General features: G+C 45.7%; 1 protein-coding gene across 1 annotated transcript in view; it reads left to right on the top strand.

The window, feature by feature from the left end:
* The first annotated feature begins 706 nt into the window (after nt 1-706).
* SYT10 (synaptotagmin 10) overlaps nt 707-22,039 on the top strand; it is a 42,874-nt gene continuing 21,541 nt past the window's right edge. Inside the window, exons 1-2 of the mRNA XM_044434153.1 lie at nt 707-857; nt 11,898-12,258. Of these exons, the coding sequence (XP_044290088.1) occupies nt 707-857; nt 11,898-12,258 (512 nt within the window). The remainder of the gene's footprint in view (nt 858-11,897; nt 12,259-22,039) is intronic.

The raw sequence follows: 22,039 nt of genomic DNA, 5'->3' as shown, positions 1-22,039 counted from the left end.
GGGGCTGGCGAGGAGCCACCTAGAGGCTGAGCAGAAGCCCTGCTCCCGCCCTGGCGCAGAAGCCCGCGCAGGGCTTCCCTGCCACAACCGCACCCAGCCCCCCTGCGCGCACCCGGCCCCCTCCCCTGAATTGCGCGGCTCCTCCTCCCCTTTGTTCCCCGTCCCCTAAAGCGAGCACCGAGCGTTCCCGACGCGCCCGCCGGCGAGTCCCGCGCGCCCGCCGCCACTTGTAGCCCTCCCAAGCACCCGCGCTCCGCTGCCATTGGACCAGCTGCCTACCGATGCCCGCACGGCGCAAAAGGCGCTGCCGACTGCTCTTCTCTTCTTCTTTTTTTTGCTATTTTTTAAAGCACCCCCCCCCATTCCCAATTATCCACCCTTGTTCTTCTGATGGTAAATCTTGGCTCACTTGCGACTGTGCGCGCTGGAGTATTCCTCCCTCTCCGGTGTGTCTTCTCTCCCCCCACCCTTTCCCCTTCGGTTGACAACTTGAAAGCTGGAACCCCCCGTTTCCCCCTCTTCTTCCCACCGCCACCCTTTTTGGATCCTTCTCAATAATCATACCACTGATGACCATCCAGGAGGACGAAGGTGGAGAGTAAAGACATCCTTTGCCCAGGAGGAGAAGATCCATGGCTTAGATCGAGAGGAGGAGAAAAGAGAAAGATAAGGGCTCTTTTGTCAGGGGTGGGGGATACCCAAAAAGATGAGTTTCCACAAGGAGGACGGGATGGGCAGCTTGTGCCATAAGGCTCTGCAGATCATCTCCGAGCTGTGCCTGGGAGGGAAAGTGGAGCTGGAGAAATGTTCCGGCATCTTCCCTCTGGAGACCACCAACCAAGGTATAAGCAGCACAGGTAGAGTCGACTCTCTCTCTCTCCCCCTCTCTCTCTCCCCCCCTCCGCGCCGCCGCCGCCTGCCAGCTCTCCTGCCTCTCCGGCTGGAGGATTTTTCTCCTAAGTCCGTCTCGTGGTGATCCCCGCCGCTGCCTGCTTCCCAAGAAAGGAGGGAGGACTGAGGAGAGGCGTGGGGTGCGGGTGGAGGGGGGGACACGCTGCCTCAACTAATGGCAGCCGCGGCAGCGGGTTTGAGTGGGCGTTGGGAAGTTGAACTTTTTCTCCTGTTCTTTTCCTCATTCCCCCAGCGAAAGGGGAGGAAAGGAAAAGGTGCGTGGCCACATCGCTCCCATGACTCTGGGTGGGTTGGTGGGTTGTGGTTGGCTTGCTTGCTTGCTTGTGGGGAAGGGGGCTCTGGGCGTCCAAAGGAGACCCTTGTGCGCAGAGCTCCGAGGAGCCCCAGACCGAAGGAAAGCGCTGTGTCGTGGCTACTACACCTAGTCCCAGGTTCGGGGACTCGGCAGAGCTGGGATCTGCGGGAAAGCGAGCGGGGTCCAGTCTCCCTAAAGAACAGAATTGGCACCGATATGGTAAAGATTGGTGTGGAAAGGGCAGGAGTTGGTTTGCTTCCCTGCGTCTTTTCTATCGCGCCGAACAATACTCCCCCTCCCCCATGCACACGTCTCAAACTAGTTCATTTAATAATGACCACACCAAAAAAAATAAAAATCAAAATTAAGCAGATCGCTGATTTTTAGCAGTTTTTCCGAAATCTGGATTTCCAGTAAGCATTTCTCTTGCTGCGTTAAGAACAAGAAGATCCGTGTCAATTAATAAAGGGAGTGGGGGATAGATAACTCTGTTCTGCAGAGGAGTGGTTAATTCCTTCCAAAGACTGGTTTCCGAGCTCAACCCTGCCTAAAAGTCCTGCTCCCCGATGCGTGAGTTGGGTGGGCATTTTTTTGTCCGCAGAGATGTTGGTCTCTGCTTTGAACCGTTGTGTGGAAGGCAGAAATGCAACAGGTAGCTCTCTCCACCCCGCGGCATGGAGAGAGGCAAAGTTGTGCTTGTGGAGGTCGGTTAGCGCCTGGGAAGTTCGCCTGGGGAGGGAGTGGGCTGGTGGCAGAGCATGTTTTGTCTGCCACATGCCCCAGTTTTATCCCAGGTGACCATCACCTGAGACCCAGGAGAGATACTGCCAGTCAGAGAAGAAACAACCCCGAGCTGGCTGGTCCAAACCCTGACGAAAGGGCAGCATCCTGGTCCGTGTGAAATTACCCAGCTGGTCCTTGGGGCACTGACACTGCCCCACTTGTTGTGTAGCTGAATGGTGGGGCTGGACCCAGACCTGGACCAAGTTGCAGCTGAAATTAGGCTCTCCTTCCTCCCTTCCCCCTCCCCTGCTTCACAGAGCTCCATCTCCAAGGGAAATGCCATCTTGTCTCTGCCAAGGGAGCCAAAAGGCATTCAAGAAATGGATTCATTATCTGCCCGATCCCTTCTTTCCCATCCATCCCCTGCTAATGAATCCTAAGAAGAACTTTGCCCTCATGTATTAATACAGTTTTCTCTATACAAGAAAGCAGAGAAGCCAGGGAGTGAGGATTGTATCTGGTTGCCTAGGGAGGCAGATTTCACTTTTTGTTGTAAAAAATCTCTGTTACATCTCAGTCATGGTAAAGAAATGCGTGGAAATGACCGTTCAGAAAAGTGAGCCTGTGATCTATCTCCCTGTCTGGTCCTTGCAGCCTTATAATACCAGAAATGGTTGCCATGCTCAAGTGTGCCAACAGGTAGCAGGAACCAGAAGCACTTTGAACTACCTGTTGATGCAGAAGGAGAGAAGTGGGGCTATGCAGGAAGGACCTTTGCCCACGCATTTGGGGCAGGTGGGAGAGGCATTTCTCCTTGTCCTGATGGAGGAGGTTTACTTTGTCTTTAATAGCACTGAACATAAGAATTGCATTGATTAATCAAAACACAATCCATCCTCTCCTTCATTGTGCTTGCAGTAGTCAATGAACCCACATGGTGTGGGGGCGGGGGTTAACTCAGTGGCAGAGGTCATGTTTTGCCTGCAGAAGAACCTAGCTTCAACCCCGGGCATCTCTCATTTTATTTTTATTTTACAAGAAGTTCAGTTGATGTGAAAAACCTTTGCTTGAGGACCTTGAAGAACTGCTGCCAGGTTAGCTTCCTCCAGCCTGATACCTTCCAGACATTTTGGAGTTCAGATCCCATTAGTCCCCATTAGCATGGCCACTGGTTAGGAATACTGGGAACTACTCCAGTGCCATCTGGAAGGTACCAAGTTGGGGGATGCTGGGGCAGACCATACTGGGTCAGAGGCCACTTTGGGGTAGCTGTGGATGAACAAGGCTATCCATGGCTATGTGTTAGGCAGCTCCTGGGGAATATTGGGAGGGAGGGAGCTGCTGCATGGATGTCCTGCTTGTGGGTTTCTCATGGGCAGCTGGTTGGCCACTGTGTGAACAGAATGCTGGACTAGATGGACCCTTGGTCTGACCCAGCCGGGCTCTTCTTATGTTATTAAGCTGAAATTTAATCAAGACAAGATGGAGGCAAGGAAACATGTCTGCCTGAATGAAGACTTACAGCTGGTCCAAGTTGGGGTTCCACTTTTGCTGAAAGCCAGGTGCATGTTTGGGAGTTGCCTCGAATTCTGTGCTAACTGGGAAGCCCAAGTGGAAGCAGTGAGCTGGAGTCCTTCTTACTAGCTTAGGGCCATACATTGGCTGCACAGAGAGGCTGGCCTGCATGGAGATGTCTCACCTTGCCCTAATTATCTGCGCTCAGTGACAGCCAGACTAGGCTACTGCAGTGTGTTTTATATGGGGTTGCCTTTTATGATGTTCTGGAAACTTCAGCTGGAAACTTTAACTACAAGCTTTTAGGAGGGCCTTAGGGGAACTTCTTTCCTGTAGACTTCTAGAAAGGTTTCACTACCCAACTTTTGAGAGGTGGGGACTTTAACATGTTGCCTGCATCATGCCCAGGGTATGTCAAACTAATCTGCTACCTCAGCACTGGAGACCAAAAGAAACACAGAAGAATGGCAAGGGCCAAAAATGCTGTTAACCGAGGGCTGCACCTTTCACCACAGAGGACGTGATGCTAGAGAACATGAACATCTGCTGCAGGCTCCCCAACCTAAAAACACAACTCCCAGGACTCTACTGGTAGGGACTGATGAAAGTTGAAGCCCAAAACATTCAGAAAGAGGTTGATCCACAGAGGCTGTGGATCAAGGGGATTTATGGTACTTCAGGAGATGAAAGGAAGTAAGCAACCTGCTGCTCCTGGTCAGTTTGAATTCTAAAGGGGAAAGAGGAGCAATTGGCCCAGTTGCCCTCCAGCTTGGGAAAGGCCTTCAGCTCCCATCAGCCCTTGCACACATGCCAAGAGTCAGAAATTCTGGGAGCTTTCATCCAAAACAGCTGGGGAGCATCCAGCTGGTAAAAAGTGCAGTATACAATGAATAGGTGCTCATCCTTTTTCCACTAAACTTTCTGGCATCAAAGAGCATCCTTTTGATGGAAATTAAGTCACATTTGAATGAAGTGGTTTATTCCCTCTTTTTAAGACAAGGATTCCTACCCACCCCCCACCAAAATAATATGACAAGCAAGTTCCCAGGTGACAGTCCCTTGAAAATGGGTTTCAAGTGGGTGGGGGGAAGAATGTATTGGAGAACATGGTGCCAGGTGTGGGAAATTCAGAAAGGATTATACCAGAGCAGCTGTGGTGGAAGATTCAGGTGAAGCAAGGAGATTCTGGAAGGTGGGTGGCATTCAGGTAAAAGCTAAGAGCAGAGCTAGTCACTGGGAGACAAAGGCAACATCAGCTTTATTAAACAAGCAACAGATTGTTGTGTGGACAGTGTTATGTTATGGGGAAGCCATCTTTTTAGTGGAAAGGACCATTTGCTGCAGTTAAATCTCTGCAATGGATTTGGTGGGATAGTAAATGGGAAAAATCCCGAAGGGCCTAAGGAATCCTGTCCAGTTTGGTGCCAAGAGGAGTCAGCCTATGAGTCTGCAATTCAAACTCAAGATTTGATTTGAGATTTGAACTTGAGAGATCTCACAATAGAGACCATCTGAAGGATACTGAAGGATCCCGAAGGATAGAAGTTTCTGCCATCCTTAAATACTTCCCAAACTCAAAAAGGAAGGAACGGAGTCCCCATCTTGCTTTGTCTCTTTAAAAAAAAATATACCTGAATTTATGAGACTCCAAATTATATGTGAACTCTTGACCTATGTAATTTGAGTCCTCCTGCTGTGGAGCAATTGGAAACTTTTCACTCCGTTTTAGTAATGAGTGCTGAGTCAAAAGAATTAAAATAAACTTCGTCCACATTTGCTGGAGATAAATGCTTAACATTTGTGGGAGTGAGGTTGCACCAAACATAATTGGCAGCTGTGGCTAGATTTTTTTTTCTCTACTTGCTCTTTCTTAAATATCATTGCTCCGCAGCTGTAAGCAGTAATTGAGTTGTACATAGCTATTTGAACAACATATACTTCTGCACGAGCAGGCATGCTCACCAAGATCAATACTAGTTGAATTTCAGCAACTTTACCTTTATTAGTATTCTGACAGGAGGGTTTAATCTCTGTAAATAGTCTAGATGCCCCAAGTTTGTGAGGTGTTACTCAATAATATTGAATACTGCATGCAGTTTCTTGATGTTTAGCTTACTTTTTCAATCAAATAATAATAATTGAAGTCATTTCAGTCTAGAAATTCCCCAATTATTTTAATTGTTCTTTCTTAGGCTCTAATCTGTCATGTGCATTATTACAGCCAGCTAGTAATTTGATCCAGTAGCAAATCTTTGAAATCAGGAACATGACTTTGCATTATACTAACAATGATTTCTAATTCTTCTTGAAGAAAATTTGTCTTTATTTACACACACTTTCTTCCAGTTCAGGGCAGGACTTTGAGATGATAGCTATCAACAGGGCTTAAAAGCCAAATCCTATGAATTAGAAGCTGCCTCTCAAATAAAATTACCTAAATGGCACATGATAATGAATACAAATGTAAAAACCTGAGTAGTTATCTCTCTCTGAAAGCATTTATAGATACAAAATACTTAGCTAGCAATACGTGTCTTCACAGTGTCTGACTAATGTGTGCCGAACTGGAGTAATTATAGTGCTTAGTCAGTAGGAGTTATCCTTAACACCAAAGTACATTGACACATTCTTGTCTTGATGATTACATAGCTTGTTTACAAGGTTAAGAGCCTGCCTGTCACAACCACTGGGCACCAGCAGCTCCTAACACATGCAGCAGAAGTTCTGACTAGGCAAGGAAACGAAATCCTCCCAACACAGAAATTAGTTCTTTTCCAAATTCCTAAATGGGAAAGAGCTAGCTAAAGTTTCTTTCAGCTCAGTATTTCACATATGTTCATAAGTTACTGGCTCACGGACAACACGGTCTGTCGCTGGGGTGGTGGGGATGGGGATGCTGAAGTTTATGACAATAACAATGGTAAAAAAAACCCTGAGGTTTGCTGCATAATCCCTTAGAGGGCTAGTGATATGGGCTTGCCCATTACCTGGGCCCAGGGCACAAACATGGATCCACTCCTGGGCAAAAGCCTTCCATGCCTTTAAAGCATAAGATGCCCAGCTGGGAAGTGCTCCACTCCTAAGCCCTGGTCCCTCGGTGGCAGGGAAAGAGAACTTCCCACCCCCAGAACTTCCCACCCTAAGGCTACTCTTACCCCTTCCACAGAAGAAGACAATAGCATGGCCGGGAGGATTGGCTCCTTGCTGCCAAAGCATTATAGCCACAAAAAGGGCTAGTTCTGCTTTAAAACAAGGCACAGAGGGAGGATATGTTTTGTTTTCAAGCTGAAGTGGCAATTTTTGACTGCTGCTACCAACTTCAGAATATTTATTTATTCAGCCACTGCCACAGCAAATTCAAAAGTAGGAGCAATGACATAAATGGTCATCTGCAGGCCATAGCCTTGCATCACCTGTCCCTGACTCAATTAGGATGGGTCACACTTGCTGCAAAAAAGAGCACAGGTTGTCCAAAACCTATGTGAATAGAGAAGCATGGCTGGTCTTCTGAAATTATAAGAACCTGCCATAATTTGGATCTGCTTTGTACTGTTGATGACTTTTAATTTTTCAGAGACAGAGCAGCCACACTCCCCTGTCCCTCCCTGTTTGGTGATCCATGGGAGCTCTTTCCACAGAGCACCAGCAAAGACAAGACTGCTCCTAGTTGTAGGCTAGGATCTTGTCCTTGTGCCAATGATTAGCAACAGGAGAATTCTGTTGAATTGGTTGGGTATGTCCTCTTCAAGATGGAGAAAGTGGAAGGTGACTTCCCCCTGGAAGGAACAAAACTCTGTCTTGGGAATTCTCCTGGAGCTGTGGCTAACTCAAGATGTTCAGATAGCATTCGCGGAAAGGGTACTTTTTCACATCATCAACTGGTTCTCCAGTCATGACACCACTGGGGAAATGCTTGAGCTGGTGACATCCATACAGGATTACTGCAAAACTAATCTAATCTCTAATCTGAGCATTTAAGACAACTTGGAAGTCAATTTGTCCAAAATGCAGGTTCCATGACATTGGCAAGAGGACCAAGGTGGTTGGAACAAAAAGTATCTATCCTACAGCAGTTACCTGGCTTATCAATTTGTGTGTGGGTGGAGGAGTCCATTGATGTGCTGGTTTTGATATTTAAATCCCTTGGTGGCCTGTGAGCTAGTTATCTAAAGGGCCATTTATGTCCACATGAACCTCACATGTGGTGTCAACAGGTGGCACATTTATGTAGGCAGCTGCCAGTGGCTTTTTCCCACTGCGCTTCCTCTTCCATCTCTGGTGTCACCATCGCTTCTGCTTCCTGGGTTGGTGACAGCACAGCATCATCCTCCTAGGATCTTACTGAACTGCCTTATACTGAGTGAGAGATGGGGTTCACCTTCTTTAGTATTTTCTACCCCCCACACACACACATCTGGAGAGAGGGGGAGCAGGAGGCTTGCCTATATACAGGTTTCACTCCCTCTTCTCTGTACAGTAACACAAGGAATGTGAGAAGTAACAGCCTTCATTTGCCTTGCTCTCCCCTTCTGGGCAGTGTCAAAGAGGTGGGCCTATTCAGGGAGGAAGGCACTGTGAGCATCTTGCCCAAGGGCCTCCCAAAACCTGGAGCTGGCACTGAAACAACTCCATCTTTAGACGTGATGTGTAGGCACTTCCTGCTTAATAACCATACAAATCTTTCCTAGTGATGGTGTAGTGAGATGATGCCAATAAAGTGAGGGAGTGGTTTTTCAACATCCAAGATTCCATAACTCTCACCAACCCAACCCTGCATGGTCAGGAATTCTAGAATTATAGTGCAAAATGTTTGAAGGGCACTAGGTTGGGGTAAGCAGATGTAGGTGATTTCAAACACACACTAGCTGAAATCCTTGCCTCCCCTGCCACCTTTTTTTAGAACATGAGTACAGGTGGCCTGTGTCCTCCAGAAGATAATGGTTGTGCGGGATGAGCTACCAAGCACCACACTACTGTACTGAGGTTTTAAAAGGAACTGTTGCCTACCCTATTCATTTAGGACTAATTGCTAAAATTGGTCCAAGACCTTTTTTAAAAAATGCCAACCGCACACAGCTTGAGTCCATATTGCAAAGCTATTGTGTCAGAGCTCCATGAATTGTAAGCAGTACTTTTCCGTTCTGCATTGGGTGGTACAGAAGATCAACCTGACCCAGAATCATCGTTATTATTTTCTGATTGAAAGGGGTAGAGAGGATTATTTCATACAGGAAAACAGTAACAACTCTGAGCTGCACTTATCTGAGGTGGCCCATACAGACTTGCCAGTCACTTCTTGCTATTGCTGTCATCAAGACATGACTGAACAAGGCCTTGAAGAGAAGGAATTGGATCCAAAATCTCCCCCTCCCCACACATTCAGCAGGGCCCCCTGGCCCTCTATTGACTGCTCCCCCCAGAAACATCTGCTGGGCGACTTTCAATGTTGTTTCAGCACCAAGTCTTCTCAAGTCTTCTGGTTTAGCATGGTGTATCTTACTCCTTTGTTCTTTGTTTTAAATCAGTATGGATATTTTTATCCCTTAATTCTCTGTTTTTAAGTGGCACATTTGGATCCATAGATGTATTCTGTTCGTTGCCTTTGATTGTACTTTTATTGTAATTGTGCTTTAAAAAATTACCTCAGCTCTATGAACTGCCTAGAGAACATTTGTTATCTGACAACCTAAAAATAACTTTAAATGAATAAATGCAGGCAGTGCTCCAGCACTGGTATTTTGGTGGGAAATGGAGCCCTTCTCCAAGTCTAAAAGGGGGAGAGAAAAACGGAATTGCTTTGCAACGCACTGTGTTTTTGAATAACTGCTGTCCGTGGGAATCAGGGACAGGTGGAAGTCAGTTTGGGAGGTGGGTGTCCCCTCCATCAAAACATGTGTGCACACTGTTTTCCCTTTAACTTTCCGCTTCATTTGTTTTCTCTCATCCTTGTCTTGCTCTTAGTGAACTCTCTGCCACGTATGAAAGATTATTTTCTCTGTGTTAGAAGCACTGTCTGTACTGCTATTGCACCATTATTCATCAAGTATGGCACAGAGGGATGAACCATTGTCTCCCAGTGTGCCAGATGCTCACAGCCCCAGTTCAGTGTTGCAGCGCTCAGCCAGAAGCATCGGAAATCACATGGGATGAGGTGATACCCTTTTCCCTTGGAAGATCCCAGCTGCTGGGTAGGGTAGGGCTGCCATCTTTCTGTGTACATTCAAGAACTCTGGTTCTTCTTTAGCAACCAAAGGAGTACAAAGCACAGGCACAGTTCTTTCCATCTGGGCAGCTTCATGCTGGAGAAGCCCTTTCTGTGGATTCTTCTGTGATGCTCAGCTGTCAAAGGCACAGAGGTGACAGCTGCTTGCAAAGAATAGGCTTAGTGCAGATTGGCCCATTTGGGGACTCACATTTTGGGGTGGCTGAGATATTTTGCTGCTTGAAGCAAGGAGTATGATGGCGCCCCTCACATTCCAACAGAAGCAAGTCAAATGGGCAGCAGAATTGTACGTCAACACTGGCAACAAGACAGTGTCCTTCACTTCAGCTGAGGGCAGTGGGGTAGTTTAGAGGGCTAAGGATAGCAGTGGAGGCTGGCGCATCCAAGGACAGTAGGACAATGTATCCTCTCTGGGTCTTAGTCTGAACTTCTGAGGAGCTATCCATGGTTCTGGACAACCCACCTGGAGAATTTTAGATTCAGCACCATGGAGAGCTTCCCTGCTGCAGGATAGACCGTCTGTCCCTCATCACTCAGCTTTGTGCTGCCAATACAGGGGAGTACCTGGGGGCTCAAGAGGGATGGCCAGGGGGCCTTTGCTGCTGCCCGCCCATCCACTTCCTGAGGTGGTTGCCTCATTTTGCCTAATGGTAGGGCCAGCCCTGCTCACACTTTCCTGGAGGCCCACATATGGTTGGTATCCATTTATAATCCTCCTTTCCCAGTGCTTCCCCATTTTTTATTCAGCTCACTGAAAGTCAGACTATTTAGAAGTGGTCAGGAGTAGAGGGCAATCTCCACATTTATAGATGCCCTTAGCCCAGACTCTAGTCTTTTGAAAGAGGAGTCATTTTGAACAGGTAAGTCAGCCTATCACAGTTCAGCACAGAGTGACCTTTGCACCATTTTATAACCATTTGGAGTGAATGCATTTATGCACGTCATGCCAAAAGTGAACTGGGGGAGACTTTACTCCTTGTTTTAACTATTTTCAAACCTGGGGTCATATCCTGAAGCTCAGTAGTGGGGGATTCAAGACCAAAACAGAAGGAACTGTTTTACAGAATGCATAACTGTAAGATGTAGTGATGGCCACCAAGTTCACACATCCTTGCCCCAGCACTTTCCAGCCTGTTACCCTCAGCATGTACCCCCGCCCTTTCGATGGTGGAGGTGGCAGGCAATAGCAGCAACTAGAAGGACAGTTGCAGGCCCAGCTAAAGCAGTCAGTGCTACATTGCTCAGATTGTATGAGAATTTCAGTTTTTGCCTAAAGTCATATGATTTACGCAAACATTCTAAATTTATGCAACTTCAGAACATGTAGACATTTCCTTCTACAGGTGGTATCAACCTTGCTTTAAGCTATGTAAGAAATTTAGGAGATTTAGGAAATTTGTGGGAATTTGCAGAAATGAGTGCAAATTGAGAAGGAAAAAGTCATGCAAATTTCTTGCTGAATCACTGCTCAGCTTATGCATTCACTCCAAACATGCAGAAGTTGAAAATGTGAACAGGAATTAGATACCCCACACGCAGTGATCCAAGGTTCAGAGAATCCTGGGGACTGCAAACCATGCTTGTTCACCCACCTTAAGTTGTTGTTCACCTTGAGCAAAGGCTTGTAGTTATGGAAACTCACTGAAGACATCTTAGCTGACCTCCGCAGGAAATAACTGGTGCCCTCATTTTCTGAAGCTTGCAATGTAATGCTTTAGTTTGATTTACTTCTGAGTAAACCAGCTTAAGGGACTGCAAGTGGCACAGTGGTTTAAACCTCTGTGCTGCTGGGCTGGTTGATCGAAAGGTCACCGGTTCGAATCTGTACAACGGAGTGAGTTAAAGTTGCTCCGTCCCAGCTCCTGCCAACCTTGAGGTTTGAAAGCATCCAAATGCAAGTAGATAAAAAGGAACCACTTCGGTGGGCCGGAAACAGCGTTCCATGCACTTTGGTGTTTAGTCATGCCAGCCACATGACCACGGAGACCACGGAAATGCTGGCTCCCTTGGCTAGGAAACTGAGATGAGCACCGCCCCCTAGAGTCAGACATGACTGGACTTAACATCAAGGGGAAACCTTTACCTTTACTTTCACCTTAAACCAGCTTAAGCACTGGACTATAAACTGATTCCTCTACCCATTCAGCCAATTGCATATGAAATTGATCTACCAATTAATCTAATTAAAGCTGCCTGGATAATTTTGTTTTTCCTCCTTGCTATTTGCAGACATTTCCGTCAGCCTGCTAGCAGTTGTTGTCAGCTTCTGTGGACTTGCCTTGCTGTTAGTGTCACTCTTCGTCTTCTGGAAGCTGTGCTGGCCGTGCTGGAGGAGCAAACCAATGACTTCAAACACCACGAGCATCCCACAGAGCACCTCCAGCGCTCCCCCTGAGATTTTGGAAACAAATGAGAAAAAGGAGCCAATCAAAGAAAATGGGAAGCCCTCAGCCAAGATCCTTGAAGCAGCAATGAAAATTAGCCACACTTCTCCTGATATTCCAGCAGAGGTCCAGAATGCACTGAAAGAGCACCTCATCAAACATGCTCGCATGCAAAGGCAGATCACAGAGCCTACATCCTCATCAAGGTAAGCAAAATTCAAACACTTGCAAGGGTATGGGCCTAAGGCCATATCTAGCTGAGAATTAGAAGATAAAAACAGATGAATGACACAGCCTGTTTCTCAGCCTGTTTCCAAAGGATGTAACGAACCGAGGAGGAACAAGAACCATAGCGATATAGATTTCTCCGGAATGTTCAATAAATACTCTCCTTGTAAGTTTCCTATAGTGGATGTTTATCTGTGCATGATAGGATAACATAAGGCATTTTTAAGGCTTTATCTCCCAGTAAGTTTGCACTTCTGTGCATTTCCATACAAATCTTCATCAAGGGAAAAAGTTAGCATGTGAATGAGCTTTAGAATGGTTGATCCAGAAGTACAGTGGAGGGCAAAGCTCTTATGCCCCAGTCTTTGCTTATTTGGTATTAAAAAAAACATTAAGACTATTAAGATGGAATAGTACAGATGAATATGTATTTACTTACCCAAAGGCAAGTTTCCATGTTGTGAAGCACATAGCCTTATGGAAAACCAGACATCTATATTTTCATGCAATCGGGTGAAGAGAATCTTAACATGTTCCCAGCATCTGAGCAGAAAACTGGGGGAGCTATGTGATAGCAGTACAATCTTCCTTGGTGCTTCACAGGGTGTTGCACATGGCTTAGAAGGTGGTGACTTGCATATAAAAGAAATGCATTGCTTGGTTATGTCCATGCGTATTCATCCTCCGACCCAGTGATTTCAGCAAATTGCATTTCTAAATGGATGTGTCTCAGATCAGAAAGGACTGCATGATTCCAGCTTATGTTCCACTCCCAAGTGTCTTTTCAGGCACAGGTCCCACTAGGCTGACTGCAGTTTAATGCCAAGAAGTGTGCACACATTTGCAGTTACACCATTACACTCTTCTTTACAAAACACAAATCATCATTGGGGGGCTTCTTGGAAGTATACCATGTAATCTAGAACTGTGTAGTAAATTTGCTGTCTGATGACTGTCAATGGATCTATTGCTGTGCTTTGGCCTCTGGGTGATGACTGATTAAAGTCTTGGGATTTGTAACATTCTTTTAAGGGCACAGGATGGTTCTCAGAGGCCAGGGCTGAGGCATATGCCTGACAGGTTACACAGTAGAAACTGGAGTTCATTCGGTTTAATGAGCACAAGTAAAGAGACCAACATACTTCTGCATTAGCTAGAGGTGAAGCATTTAGTTTCAGCAGCTTGGAGTGCTTTTTACCAGCTTTGGAGGATGGCCCTGTCCAGATATCTCTATCACACGGAGGTGGGTAGAGACCTGTTCTCCCCTGCAGAGGAAGGCAGAACGCACTCCAGTGGAGCCAAGCTCAAGGAACCAAGGTTCCATTTGGATGCCAGGAAGTACTTCCTGACAGTTAGGACCCCGAGGGTGTGGAATGGGCTTCCATGGGAGGTGGTTGAGGCCCCATCGGTGAGGGTGTTCAAGGATAGGCTGGACAGGCACATGGTGGGCATGTCGTGAGTGGAGCCGGCTGGAGCCAGGGGTCAGACTTCTGGCTCACTCTGTTTCTATGTTTCTATCTGGACAGAAATACCCTGATTTCAGTTATCTACATTCCGATCATCTCTGAACTAGATTACTGCAATGCACTTTGCATGGGGTTGGCCTTGAAAACTGTTCAGAAGCCACAGCTCATGCAAAATGTGGCAGCCAGATTAACAACTGCACCCACATTGGCTGTTTGTATGCTTCTGGGACAACTTCAAGGTGCTGGCTTATAAAGCCTTACACAGCTTGGGGACACAACAACTATCAGAGCTCTTCTCCCAAACACAATCTATTCAGACACTACATCCAGGCCGTAGGCTTTCCACAGAGCGCCAACTCCAGGGGAGGCTCAGAGGATGACAACAAGGGGGAGGGCTTTCTCTGTGATGGCCCAGTGTGGCCCACCTGACACCAACTTTGTCATCTTTACAGCACCAGGTTACCTAGGGCTCATGTCATCTGACAGGATGAGATCTTAGCAAGGAGACCCTATCTAGGTAAAAGAGCTGAGGCTTCTTACTCAGGTCAAGTCCAGACAAGGTAAGTAGAGCAGCACAGCAAGGTAGATGAAGACAGAAGTCCTCTTGTGTAAAAGGCAGTGGCATCTGGACCTTGGAGCTCTCTCCTACTAATTGCATTGGAGGATATTGTCTCATCAGCAAGCTGAAGTCCTACGGTCTGTAGTGTGGAGGATCTGGAGGAACTTTGGAGGATCTGACTGAACTTTAAAGAACTTCAGTCTTCTGAAAGCCTGAGGAGTTGGAGGTTCAGCTGGTGGTTCCTCCTTTGATTCAAAAGATGGTGGCAATGATGGGGGCTGAAAATAGGACTGGTGGTTCCTCCCTTGGAATAGTAGTCGTATCTACATCTTTAGTAAAGCCTTATCATCTACCTTGAAAAGGTTGCGGTTTTGGGGAAATGACACAAGAGAAGGTTTTAAGTTTAAATGGGAGATAGAAATTACATAGAACATTTGCAAGAGAAACAGTCAGGAGGAAGGAACCTAACAGAAGATATGCACACTAAACAAAAATTGCTTGGCCACATGGTCTGTTTTCTTAGTTCAGAGCAATCGGTGAAGATTCACCATTAAAGAACCTTGAGTATGTCCTTATGTAGTAGCTCGATGGGTAGTGCATTGTTTCACAGCTGTTGACAAGAGCATCAACAAGGAACATGCAGGATTAAGCACACACCTGCAAAGCAGCTGATCTGGGCACCTGGTCTGCTGATGGCACACATTCTGTTCTGAAGAAGAACTCTGGGGAATTTGTGCTCAAGTCATAACACAGTAAACCATTATAAGCTGGACAATTGATGACTGAAACCAGAAAATGAATCACATACTTGGGTGACATCACTAGCAAAGTTTACAAAGACACTGTAAAGATGCATTTTCATCCAAAGACCAATTAAATCCTATACTCACTTACACGAGCAAGTCACATTGAACTTAATGGGGCTCACTTCTGAAAAGACAAGTCTAAAATTGTACAGTTAAACTTGTAGCACTCCCCCTGGAACCACTCATCTTTCAGGAAAGTGAGGGATACATAAAAATGCAAATGTCATCCATGAGGTGCAGTGCTCTTGCTCTACGAGTCCCATAATAGCTGAGACCCAAAATAGGCAAGATGAGACTTCTTGCTGCAGCAACTTTAAACTTAACCAATCTCAATTATTGAAAAATACTCGTAGCAACTCTTAACGCTGAACAATTTCATCTCTAACTGAGATTCTGTGTTGCATCAAGATATAGTGAAGAATAATCCTGTGGCACTTAGTGCTACCTGCAGCATCAATCAAGCAATGATTTCATGAAAGGAGTGACAGAAGTATCTAGGTTTGATGTGTTAGGAACACCAAGGAGTGAAACACATCCATCCTCCTCCATGCCTGAAGAATTTAAGTATGCCTTTTCAAACAGAGAAAATGACAATGAAGGAGTGACAAGCATCATGACTCATGAAAGAAACAAAAGATCACACTTGCCAAGGGTGAGTTTCTGCATTTCTGATTGGCAAGTTATTTGCCTATCGCATTGATACAATAAATGCCGCTTGTATATTTGCAGCAGACTATAGCAGCACAGGAGTTCGGCAAGGATGCAGAGCACATCATGAGAAAGGTGGGGCTAGATGAATCACCAGTTGGAATTAAGATTGCTGGGAGAAATATCAACAACCTCAGATATGCAGATGATACCACTCTCATGGCAGAAAGTGAAGAGGAACTAAAGAGCCTCTTGATGTGGGTGAAGGAGGAGAGTGCAAAAGTTGGCTTGAAACTCAACATTAAGAAAACTAAGTTCATGGCATCCGGTCCTCTCATTTCCTGGCAAATAGATGGGGAAGAAATGGAAGAAGTGACAGATTTTATTTTCCTGGGCTCCAAGATCACCGTAGATGGGGACTGCAGCCAAGAAATTAAAAGACGCTTGCTCCTTCGGAGGAAAGCTATGGCAAATCTAAACAGCATACCAAAAAGCAGAGACATCACCCTGCCAACAAAAGTGCGTATAGTCAAGGCTATGGTTTTCCCAGTTGCAATGTATGGCTGTGAAAGCTGGACCATAAGGAAGGCTGAGCGCCAAAGGATTGAGGCCTTTGAATTGTGGTGCTGGAGGAGACTCCTGTGAGTCCCTTGGACCACGAGGCAATCAAACCGGTCAGTCCTAGAGGAGATCAACCCTGACTGCTCTTTAGAAGGCCAGATCCTGAAGATGAAACTCAAATACTTTGGCCACCTAATGAGAAGGAAGGACTTCCTGGAGAAGAGTTTAATGCTGGGAACAATAGATGGCAAAAGAAGAAGGGGACGGCAGAGAATGAGGTGGCTGGATGGGGTCACTGAAGCAGTTGGTGTGAGTTTGAGTGGACTCTGGGGGATGGTGGAGGACAGGAAGTCCTGGAGGAATGTTGTCCATGGGGTCGCGATGGGTCGGACACGACTTTGCAACTAACAACAACAAATACCAGCACAAATATATCCAAGAATGAGGCACCAAGTGAAGTATAGTATCTCTATAGGGGCACAGTAGGTGAGCTACATGGCCATTATGATAGAAGTCAACTTTTGCCATCTTGTCCCCTCCCAGAGGCCATCTTGTCTTGTGATGATGGAAGTCTTGGTCCAACACATCTGGCTGGGAAGGGCTTCCATAGGCAATTGTTCTAAGCAGGTTCCTATCCTACAGAAGAATGAAATGCCTGGGACATACTTGGTCTGTTTCCTGATGGAAGGGCATCAGAGAGGCAGCCAAACTAGCCTCCCTTCACAGTGAATTCCTCAACCTGGGAACAACAACCTCTCCTGTGTTAACACCAAACGCACCATTGTTAGAGGTGGTACCATGAGGAGGGCTTCCCCTAGGCTCTTCTATCCCAGGCAGGTTCATAAGGAGAAGACCACCTTTCAACCTGGGTTTGGATGAGTGAATCCGTGAGTCTTGGAATTGGAGCTAATGAGCTGGAATCAGAGAAAGTAAGTGGATGAGTGGGTTGGAAAGAGCACTTAAGGCAGTTGCAGATACATAGGTGAGTGGGAAAATCAAAGGAGGAGTTGAGTAGGGGAATAACTAAGCCTGGCTGCTTAGGTGCCCAGCCGCAGAACTATTTTCCAGAGCTATTCTGCAGGTTCCTGAGGCTCTCTCAATACCAATGGAAGATATTTTTTCTCAAATTAATTATCACGTAGGAAGGAATTTTCAGGAGGCATTGCAGAAAGGGAAGGAAAGGTTAATGTTTCCCGTCCCACATGCTTCAACACACACATGCTTGCACACAGGTACACAATCCTCACTTGCATGACTATTAAGCTTAGACAACTCTCTTTTCCATTAATTTGGGATGGACTGGATCAGGCCACGAATGAGCTGAATTATTTATGTTGTTTGAGTTGATTTGGATATAAGGTAATGTGGGGGCTTTGCCTCGTGTGAAATTTAAACAACACTCAGTAATAATTTCTACATTTGCATGTACACACACACACAGTAGCATATGGAGATTGTGTGCAGGGTGTTGTCCTATGGATCTGTGGCTGGAACTAAGTACTTAACAATGACTAAAAGCCTAGAGCTGAGTTTATCTCTGGATCACATTAAAATCCAAGCTGAAGAACAATTCTTAGAGCAGAGTCTGGTCACAGTGCTTGCCTCCTTGCTGAGATGAGCTTTGTGTGTTGCCAGGATGCATATTCTATGCAAGGAAACTTGATGGTTGGTGGTATTTCTAAGGGCAGGTAGTTGGTTTCTTCCCCACCACTGCTACCGATTCCATACCAAAATCTCTTTCATCTATATGACTGTTTACCTCTCTGGGAAACTTTTCCTGGGTTAAAAATATTACTTTGCTGATCTTTTTCCTGGAATCCAGCATGGTTGTTCTCCCTGCCAGGTGTGACACTTGTGCGCTAAGAATGCAAAGAAACAGCCATGTAGAACTACTGCCCTCGTTTGCAACCTCTTCCTTGTAATTTTTTTCAAGTTTCCTGCTATTTTCCCACTGAAATCATAGTGTCTGTAGAAAAGATGTGTTTCTGGCATCTTTGAATTAACCTAATTTAAACATGGGACTGTCTCAACCTAAGTGATTGCAGCTGAAAAAAGAATAGTAGCAAAAATAACCTTGTATCCTGGTTTTCAAGATTCATAGTTTAATATGGAGGCTCACTGGGGTGTGTGTGTGGGTGTGTGCAGAGGGAGAGGGGGGATGTGAAACATCTTAATTGGACCATTTTGCATTCTCCTTGTATATCTGCTGTTACAAAGGAGGACTGCTTGGGAAAATAATTCATTTCTCAACTCTCCAGAGCCCAGACAGACAGTAAATGGCACCAGAATAAGTATTTCCGCATCATTGTTGTTTACCTTCAGTGTGCAATTTAGCTTCATAGGAGAGTCCATGCCTGGCAGAAGGTAGGTATGGGAAATGAGAAAGAGAAAAGCCGGCATTTGTGAGTGGAAAAGACGTCTCAGCCCTACTGACATCCTTTTGTTTTTATGTAATTTTTCAGGACTTCTCGAATACATTGACCTCATTATCAGTCACTTCCTGTGAACCTGACAGATCTGACCCTTTCTATAGCAGGGCCAAACAGACATCCCTTTAAATCTATCTCTAGCAGCTACGATTTTTTCCCATTTTTATTCTAGAGCAGGCATAATGGGTTAGCCCAGATTGGAGGTAGAAGGCATTTAATGAAGGTAGAAGGATACCTAAAGGAATGCCTTCTTCCCTATTTGCCCTCCCACCCCCTGAGATCGGCAGCAGAAGCCCTCCTCCGGGAACCCTCTGTGAAAGACGTTAGGAGACTGAGTACCCAGAAGAGGGCCTTCTCTGCAGTGGCCCCCATCTATGGAATGCGCTCCCCAGAGAGGTCCACCTGGCGCCATCATTATATGTTTTTCGGCACCAGTTAAGACCTTTTTATTTCAGCAATATTTTAAAAAGTTTTAATATTGAATTTTTCTACCATATTTTAACTGCAGCCAGAGTGGGTTGTCAATTTATTTATTGTTATGTATTTTGGAATTTTATTTGTGTAAGCTGTCCTGAGGCTCTTGCAAAGGATGGGATACAAATATCTTAAATAAAAATAGAAATTTAAGATTCATATAAGACCCTTGCACCTATAAGATACATGGGTTAAAAGCAATGACTGCTAAGTTCATTCATAGGACCAGACAGAAAGTGCTTCTTCTAGAACAATTTATTTTATTCTGTGATGAAAAAGAAACCAGAACCTTTATGGAAACCATAATTATTGTGGTTATTATTATGAAAATCACATTTAGATTACTACGGAAACCATAATTCCAGGAAATTTGCAGAGATGATCCAAGGAAAAGGACAAGATGGAAGGGCCCACTCCCGTGTCTGGACGTCCACAGTGGAGTCAGACTCCAGTTGGACAGCATCCTCCACTGCGCCCAGTGCAGCAGACAACTCAGCCTGCAGCACTGTTCTCATGTTGCTGCTCTGTGTCCTCCAGCATCACTGCCCAAGGCACTGTCTCATTCTACCATCCCTGGAAAGATGCTACCAAAACCGGGTCGAAGTTGGCAGTACCTTATCTGACTAGTTGCACTTTGGTGGAAGTGGGGAGCAGCAGAGAAATCTGATCAGTGCTAAGAATTTCCTTAATCATGTTTATCCCAGTTGCTGGTGGCTTCAATGCCACCAGCAAGGTGGGGGGTGTACCCACTCTGCGTTTCAGTCCGAACTGTTCAGGAGCTATCCGTGGTTCTGAATGTGTTTTGGAATTGGGGTCAGATTAAACCCAGAGTGGATGAAAATGCTAGTCTGGGTAGATATACAGCACTTCCATTGTCCCTAGGAAATGTAAGCTGCAGGTCCAGCTTCCATTGACAATGGGCATACATTGCTGCAGGTGGGCTTACAATGGAGCTGGCTAGCAGAGCAGCAGAGTCTGATTTTAGAGTGTAATAATGCAGTTTTCAGCTACCAGCTCTGTGTGCTGACCTCCAAGACCCTTCCAGGTCAAAATTCAGCTGCAACTGCCCACAATTTCAACCTGGCACAGGCTAAAGGAAATTTCCCAGATGCAATTACTGGCCAATGCATTTCATTTCATTGTATCGTATTGTACTTTTAATGATAAAGGGTACAAAATGAGTTTTCAGGCATTGTAATGAGGTGAAAAAGTAACAGAGGTGGGGAGGATACAGCAATAATTAATGGTAAATTGGTTGAACTTCTTTGTCCTTTCTAATAATAGAAGAGTCTGGATGAATTAAATGAAAATCAAAATGGATAGCAACTATTAGAAAACCAAGATTAAAAACCAAAGATACTGAATGATACAAGTTCACAAGGAATGCAGAAATGTCTCCAGAGATTCAGCAGTGTAAATTTCATGGGTTCTTTGTTTCAGCTCTGCTATTCAAACAATGAAAGTGACTGCTTCAGAATCTTACAATTCCCATAAATGCATGAACACTAGTTTTATTTCTTTAAAATTTGGGGAAGAAATCCGTTTAGCATGCTCAATTAAGCTATCACTTGAGCAATGCATTTCTGTAGTGATGCTTTAAGTCAGGCAGGGTCGCCCTCCAGGAGCCAAGGGGCTGCATTGTCCTCCTGGAACACAATCCCCAGCATCTGTGCACCACTGTCACATTTGCCAGCAACAGTGTGATGATTTTGCAGGGAAACGGGGGGGGGGGGGGTGAGTTGCTGCTGGTGGCTTCCAGGAGTGCAGTTCTGCAACTGAACAAGGCTTGTGCTCCATGCGCTCCTTTTCCCCTCCAGAATTGCTGTGATTTTGCCACCCCTGTAGCTGATTCAGGGTGGGGGGCGCCTGCAAAAGGATTCATGGAGGAGGCATGCAGCGCATGAGACACATTGCCTACTCCTGGCTTAAATAATTCTGAACTTCATTTTCTTATAGTCTCCTCTCTTGCATCTCACGGTTTTATATGGGGACCACCTCTTGAGAAGGTAATCTGTATTATTTCACCGACTGCAAGTGTGGCAAGCCAAGATTGCTGCATCTGGGGACCCGCCTGCTCTTTCTACTGAGCAGGGCCCTGGACTTCAGCTCCACAATCCTGGTAGGCATGCAGTGGAAATCTCCTTCATACATCACAGTCTATTAACTGATGTGTGCATTTGACTGTTTCAACCAAGCCACACTGCCATGTTCGGTGGTGGTGATCAGAACATTTTGTCTGTGGGGTTTATCTGCGATTGCTCCTTCCCAGGTCATCACTTCATGATGCAATTATTAAGTGACAGACTGACATGCATTCCCAGAGATAGAAATAGAGAATTCTGCAGGAAAGTATTACAAATAGCGAATAGCTTTGGTCAGGCTAAATAAGCAACTGGGTTGGGCTTTGGAAGTTCCAAAGCAAAGCCTGTGGGTGTTCAGTATAGAATTGTCATGCTTCACCCATATTCATCCAATGGCATCCAGCCATTGTCAGACAAGGAAGACAAGACAAGGATGATCTTCCTTGGACATTTCAAAACATTAGTGGCAAGCAGGTACCTGTGCTATTCCACATGAAAGGCACAATCCTACAGCTGATAGATCCAGCCTGGCCAGCAATAGGGAAAGAAACCCCTTCAGTAACCTCAGAATGGCCATCTGAAGTCACACCAGGGGCTCCTCCGTCCCTTCTTGCAGTTGCATGTTTTTTTCTGTTGGCTGTGCTTCCAAAGATGGAAGGCCATCTTCAGGAGATGTTCTGGGGTGTTACAAGGGGCATGGAAATGAGGTACCAGTGTCCTCCAAAGAATCCAGGT

The sequence above is a fragment of the Varanus komodoensis genome, unplaced genomic scaffold (genome assembly GCF_004798865.1).
Source record: "Varanus komodoensis strain SLA01 unplaced genomic scaffold, ASM479886v1 scaffold27, whole genome shotgun sequence".
Taxonomy (NCBI): domain Eukaryota; kingdom Metazoa; phylum Chordata; class Lepidosauria; order Squamata; family Varanidae; genus Varanus; species Varanus komodoensis.
This window is presented reverse-complemented; position numbering and strand designations above follow the sequence as displayed.